The following is a 7,141-nucleotide window of genomic DNA, read 5'->3' as shown; positions in this document are numbered from 1 at the left end:
AAGAGACATTAACTTGTTCCATTCATTTATGCATTCACTAGTTGACTCTTGTATGTGCGCTGACAGGGAATCAAACCTGTAACCTTGGCATGTCGGGATGATGCTCTAACCAACTGAACTACCTGGCAGGACTAAAAAGTGTTTCTTTCTTCATGTCGTTAGATAGTTTTTTATACTTTCACATATTAAGTAAATTTTTTTGGCCCCACCTGCTCACAGACGTTTTCTTACATATTTACAAACAACAAAATATTTCTTATGATTTATTATGCACATGATTTCCTAATTGCATTAAGAAGTATCTCCATCATAGTGTGAGATTAAGGCTGTCAGAAGGAGCCAGCCAAATTATACTTAGCCCTGCAATTTCTTCAACTGGATTTACAGCAACATCAGATTAAGCTTCACCACACCATAGGTACCTGGAAAATTTGTCCTGAGCTTCATTTGCTTGAAGTAACAACCAAATTCAATCTTTTTGGTGTTGTTGTTAATCCTCACCCAAGAATATTTTTCCATTGATTTTTAGAGTGGAAAGGAGGGGGAGAGACAGAGAGAAACATCCATGTGAGAGAGACACATCAATTGGTTGCCTCCCACTCACCCCACAACCAGGGCTGGGGATTGAGCCTACAACTGAGGTACGTGGCCTTGACTGGAATCGAACCTGGGACCTTCAGGCTGCGGGCTGAGGCTTTATCCACTGAGCCAAACAATCCAGGGCCCAAACTGAATCTTTTAACCACACATCAAATAGTCAGTATTGCCTGTACCTGACATTATTGCCATAGTGATCTGGCTTTAAATTAAAAGTCACAAATACTTGGTCATTGGAGTATGTATGATAGTAGGATTTGGGGGCTGTTACATGGGAAGCAGCCTCCCATAAGGAGGTAACAACTATTTGTTCTGCAAGCCAACAGTGTAACTCTGAGGACCGCACACTGGCTCAGCGATCGTGTCTTGAGTGTTGTGTGAAGAGTCCTCTGGGATCCTCTATGACTAGTTTCTCTGTACTTTTTGAAATAGTTGCATCATAAGAAGAAGATATACAAGAAGAAAAAAAAGAAGCCACTTCAGACGAGGAAACAGCGAAATGAACAGTATCGGAAAAATAATATGATACGGGAGTTGAAGTCAACAGAAGATGCCCTGGTAAGAAAGCTCTGCTGCCTGCCTCTACTGTCAGGTAAAGAGTATTCCATTAACGGCAGTACTGGGGGTTAAGGTTTACTCTAAATCAGAAGGGGGTCAGAGGTGAAAGCTTTCTGTCTTGAGTTCAGAGCGCTTTCATGGTCCTCTGCTGTGCTCTGGAGCTGCAAGTTTGGGCGTTGACCAAGTCTGGATTTCCAGAGGGAAGTGGTGGAATGGCTGGCAAAGGAAGGGCCGGAACTAGTCAGGGTTGCTGGGTGCTGAGGGGGCAGGCCTGGCCCCGCTAACACTAACGACACCTGGATAGCTCCTTCCTTGTCTTTCTCCCAGCTGTTGTACCTACATCCTACCCTCTGCTTTCTAAAGTTGAAAATGCTTTCAGAGGTGGGAGTTTCACTGTTGGGTGAATTGAGTCAATTATGAGCAGATTAATTGCAATCCGTCCATTGAAAAACATTCTCTTTGCACTAATCCTTCTAGAAAAGACCAGGATTTACTTCTACGATGCAAAAGCAGCCTTCCTTTTTAAAATATTCTGAGAACGCCAGTTCTTCAACAGTAAAAAATGAAAGACCAAGGATGAATGAGGTAATGTTTTTGCTTGACTTTTTTTTAACTCACTCATGGAAACAATGTATTAAAACTTCTTTGTAAGTTTTTTAAAGTGTACAACATGATGATTTGATATGCATACATTGTGAAATGATTCTCACCATTGAGTTAACTAACACATCCATCACCTCACATGGTCATCTTTTTTTCTTTTGGTGAGAACATGTCCATTTCTACTCTTAGCAAATTTTAATTATACAATGCAGTATTATTAACTATAGTCACCATGTTATACATCAGATCGTCACACCTTATCTGATAACTAAAAGTTTGTACCCTTTTACCATCCTCCCATTTGCCCCACTTCCCAGTGGCTGGCAACCACCATCTACTCTGTTTCTATGAGTTTGAGTTTTTTAGATTCCACATATAAGTGTAATATTTGTCTTTCTCTGTCTGGTTTATTTCACTTAGCATAACGTCCTCCATGATCATCCATGTTGTCATGAATGGCAGAATTTCCTTCTTTATTATGGCTAAATAACATATGTTTGCACATATTTTTTCCCATTCAGTAGATTGCCTTTTAATTTTATTGATTGTCTGTGCTGTGCTTTTTAGTTGATGTAGTCTCACTTGTTTATTTTTTTCTTTTGTTGTCTTTGCTTTTGTTGTCAAAACAAAAAAAAATCATTGCCAAGACCAATGTCAAGGAGCTTACTTCCTATGTTTTCTTTTAGGAGTTTTCCAGAGTTAGATCTTAAATGTAGGTTTTTAATCCATTTTGAGTTGACTCTTGTGTATGGTGTAAGACAGGTACAGTTTCATTCTTCCACATGTGAATATCTAGTTTTGGCAACACCATTGTATATTCTTGGCTCATTTGTTAAAAATTAAATGACCATATATGCATGACTTTATTTCTGGGCTCTATATTCTGGTCCATTCTTAACTCTCGTTCACACAGATTCTGTAATTTTTCCAATTAGTATGTCTCTCCCACAGGGCGAAGAACACAATAGCCCTCTGTGTCACCCTTACCTGTCAGTGACACTGGGAGCAGGGGAACACTAACATTTGGTGGGGAGATGGGCTCTGCTTTAGATTACACACCACTGAAGTCTGACACCAAATTTTGTGATTTGTGACTTTATATCTAGAACATAAGAACAGTCTGTTTTACCATCCAGCCACCCGTTTATTCAACAAATTGTATTGTGTAACCACCATGTGCCAGGCCCTCTCCTGGACGTTGCAAATGTGACATTGAACAAAACACTATCCCTGCCTCAGGGACCTTAGAGTCTGGGCTGGGGATTTGACAAGTAAACAGCAAATGACATAACAGAGTAGGATGCAGGGAATACAGAGGAGAAGCACCTAACCAACTTTTATACTTTGGAGTTTTGTAGCTATAAAGTCCTTGGTTCTTTTTTTTTTTTAATATATTTTTTTATTGATTTCAGAGAGGAAGGAAGAGGGAGAGAGAGATAGAAACATCAATGATGAGAGAGAATCAGTGATTGGCTGCCTCCTGCAAGATCCCCACTGGGGATCGAACCCACAACCTGGGCATGTGCCCTTGACCAGAATCGAACCTGGGACCTTTCCGTTTGCAGGTTGATGCTCTATCCACTGAGCCAAACCAGCTAGGGCAGTCCTTAGTTCCTTTACGTATAAATATAAGTTTTGGTACAATAGTAGCTAATTCTTAGTGGGTAGAATGTAAAATTGGCCCTCCTGTGGCAGAATGCTACCCCGTGAGTAACAGTGAGATAAAGAGGCCCCGCTGTGTTACACTGAGGAACCCTCACAGGTGCAGGCATGTCCATTCAGTAGTGAGGGACATCTGGGGTCTAGTGTAATAGTGACAAGGAAACAGCTCTGAAATCTGTCTTGAGTTCAAATGTCACCCCCACCATGTAATTTTTTGTGAGATACTGAACCATCCTGGGACTCTGTTTCTGCATCTAAAATATCTATATATATAAAAGCCTAAGTGACTGTTACGACCAGATGACCAATCACTATGACATGCATTGACCACCCAGGGGCAGATGCTCAATGCAGGAGGTGCCCCCTGGTGGTCAGTGCACTCCCACAGCCAACCTCCCATGGCTGGCCCCCATCAGCCTGATAGGGACTGAGTGAGATGGGCCCCAATCGGCCCCAATCACCGGCAAGGCCGAGGGACCCCACCTGTGCATGAATTCTGCACCAGGCCTCTAGTTGGGGTAATTATATCAACAACATAAGGTTGGTTGAGAAGATTAGATGTGAATCTGTGTGTAAAGGGCCTGGCATATGGTAGGTATTCAATAAATATTATTGAATTATTTTGAATTCTTTGAATTATTTTCTTTGAATTATTTGTTTGTGTCCTGCCTCTCTTTTTGTGTTAAGAGTATCATAATGAATCAACATGCATGAATGAAAAAACACTTAGAGGATGTATATTCTGCATACTCACACTTATCCAAGTAGAAATTTTAATGAGAATGTGTTCATTCATTCTAGTCACAGTTAAATGGAAGAGACAAAGGCATCTCCCTGGACCTGTCAAAAACAACTAGCTTGATTCTGACTAAGAATAAAGAAAGAAAGCAGGTATTTCACCTAACATACATGATACCTAGATGCTGGCGATTTACTTTATTTGGTTTTGAAATGTATTATGTGATTTGGAGGGATGGTAATCCACAGTCCACACAGTTTCACCATCTCAGATTTGTTCTGCTCAGGTAATTTGCACCCTGGGGCACAGCCCACCAGGTACTGAAGGACACAGACAGCCCTCCCAGAGCTAACAGTTTGCCATGGAGAAGGTACCTTTATTTCAATGAACATTTGTTAGGCAGCTGTTATTTTGTAACTCCAGGCAACGTCTCAGGTAAAACAGTGATGGTGTAATGCAGCAGTTCTCACCTCAAGAGTTATTAGCAGCAAGCAGAGTAGGGTAGCTATGACGTGTGCCCCACGTGCTGTGTTACAGTGATCCTTCAACGCTGAGGTTTGTGAATGGTTTGCTTTCTTAGAAGAATAAGTTAGCGTGAGCTCATATTTATCCCTATCCATCGCTCTTGTTCCTTGGCACTTGCATATTCTTTCCTGAAAGGGAGGCAGAGAGGGACATATGGTAAGTAAGCTATTGTTTCAAATACCACTGGGTGCAGCTCATGTGTCCAGGGAAAGATTAGAAACCACTGGATTGAGTAGGTATACTGGATATAGCACCCACAGTTCTCCTGAGGGGAAGTCCCTTCTCAAATCTGTTGCTTGAGAATTGTCAAGTTGATGTTCTCATTTATTCAGCAGTATCCTTTTGGAGAACCTATTAGGTGCCAGGCCCTTTGAGGACAGTAAGATATGACCCCTGCCTTAAGGCAATGACCCTCTACATGGGGGGGCAAGATAGTCCAACCGCCTGGGATAACAGAAACTGAAGAGCAATGAAAAAGGGTTAGCCCTAGCCATTTTGGCTCAGTGGATAGAGCGTCGCCTGTGGACTAAAGGGTCCCAGGTTTGATTCTGGCCAAGGGCACATGCCCAGTTTGCAGGCTCGATCCCCTCCCCAGTAAGGGACATGCAGGAGGCAGCCAATCAATGATTTTTTCTCATCATTGATGTTTCTATCTATCTCCCTTCATCTCTGAAATAACTGAAAACATATAATTTAAAAAAAAAGAAGAGATGTTTAAATAAAGTCAAAACAAAGAGAGTTTCTGTCCTGACAGACAAATAAGTGATGGACTTGCCCTTTCTCCCCATTCAGCATTTATTACAAGAAGCTGTGGGTGCCTAAAACCATATCCTGCAACTGAATCGTGCTGGTTAAGCTTCAACATGTAACCAGGGATTAAGTGAAACCCAGTGTACTGGATGAATGCCTTCCAAACCTGTACCTTTACTTAATTTTCCTAAAGTTCCTAGTGTAGTATCTCTCTAACAGAAATGTAGGCATGCAACTTCAAGACAGCTTATAAAATGCAGTTCCTGAACTGCTCAGAGCAATTAAAATGTTGCCCATAGAGAACCAAGATGGCGGCATAGGTAAACACCTGTACTTGCTGCCTCCCACAACTACATCAAAATTACAACTAAAAGACAGAACAACTATCATCCAGAACCATGGGAAAGCTGGCTGAGTGGAAGTACTACAACTAGAGAGGTAAAGAAGAAAGCATAGCGAGACTGGTAGGAGGTGTGGAGGCATGGAACAGGCTGGTACCCAGGTGCGCTGTGTTTTTAATCGGGAGGGAGATACAAGCTCCCACTTGCTCTGAACTCCAGTGCTGGGCAAGACTCTGGGGGACCCAGACACATACGGGGAGAAACTGGACTGTTTGGCATCGGGGCAAGAACATGGGGGCAGCTTTCTTTCAGACAGAGATGCTCGCAGTGGTCATTGCTCCTGTGCTGGGACCTCCCAGGTGCAGGGCTGACTGGAAGCCATTGCTGTTTGCTCCACCCTGGAGATTCCCTGAGAACCTGCCCCACCCAATTTACAATCCCACCCAAGCTGTGCACAGCAGCTTTTGCATATGAATGGCCTGTCCTTTCTCAGCCTAAAACCTGTCGAATAAGCTGCAGCTAGGTCAGGGAGCCCCAAAGCTACCAAAAGAAGGCCCAAGGCTGGCACCAGCAGCAGCCTGCCTTGCTGCACAGTGCCTTGCTTGTATCTGGGCACTTCCAAACCCGATACAAAGAGGAGGAATGAGCAGATCTCTCTGTAGCTCCTGCTGGGTGGACCCAGGCAGTGGCTGGCTTTGCATCTCCTTGGAGCCAGTGTACCCAGTGGTCAGAATGAGACCATACCAGAGTACAGTTCCTCACATCCATAAGCGACACACTCAAGGGGCAGACTCAGTGAGCACCAAAGCCCCACTGAAGCAAGTCCTGCCCCATAAGGGTGTCTCCTGTACAGCAGCTCTTCCATTGTAGACACAGCTGGTCCTCACAGCCAATTGGCCTGGAGGTCAATTCCTCCCAGTGATATCAACAGCAATCAAGGCTCACCTACAACAAGACTATGCACACAGTCCACAAAGCGGTGCACAGAGACGGTTCACCTCAAGTGATTGGGGAGGCTGAGCCACTGGGCCCTATAGGACATATACTACACAAGGCCACTCTATCAACTCAAGGAGACTTAACAGCTACCCAATACATAGAAACAAACACAGGGAAGCACCAAAAATGCGGAGACAAAGAAACATGTCATAAAGGAAAGAAATGGAAGAAAGCAAACTACTGGATATAGAGTTCAAACCTCCGAGGAACTTAGTGAGACCTTCAAGGATATTAGTGAGAAAGCAAAAAAAAAAAGAAAGAAAGAAAAGAAAAGAACCAGTCAGAAATTAAGCATACACTGACTGAGATAAAGAATAATATACAGAGATTCAACAGTAGACAGGAGGATCCCAAGAATCAATGAATG

The 7,141-nt window shown here is 43.0% G+C and overlaps 1 protein-coding gene across 1 annotated transcript in view; it reads left to right on the top strand.

Moving 5' to 3' along the window:
• Nucleotides 1–7,141, top strand: part of AGBL2 (ATP/GTP binding protein-like 2) — a 38,020-nt gene that overhangs the window by 28,327 nt on the left and 2,552 nt on the right. The window contains exons 15-17 of the mRNA XM_015569482.1: nt 1,030–1,155; nt 1,633–1,740; nt 4,222–4,311. Of these exons, the coding sequence (XP_015424968.1) occupies nt 1,030–1,155; nt 1,633–1,740; nt 4,222–4,311 (324 nt within the window). The remainder of the gene's footprint in view (nt 1–1,029; nt 1,156–1,632; nt 1,741–4,221; nt 4,312–7,141) is intronic.

This window comes from Myotis davidii, unplaced genomic scaffold (genome assembly GCF_000327345.1).
Source record: "Myotis davidii unplaced genomic scaffold, ASM32734v1 scaffold265, whole genome shotgun sequence".
In the NCBI taxonomy this organism is placed as follows: Eukaryota; Metazoa; Chordata; class Mammalia; order Chiroptera; family Vespertilionidae; genus Myotis; species Myotis davidii.
This window is presented reverse-complemented; position numbering and strand designations above follow the sequence as displayed.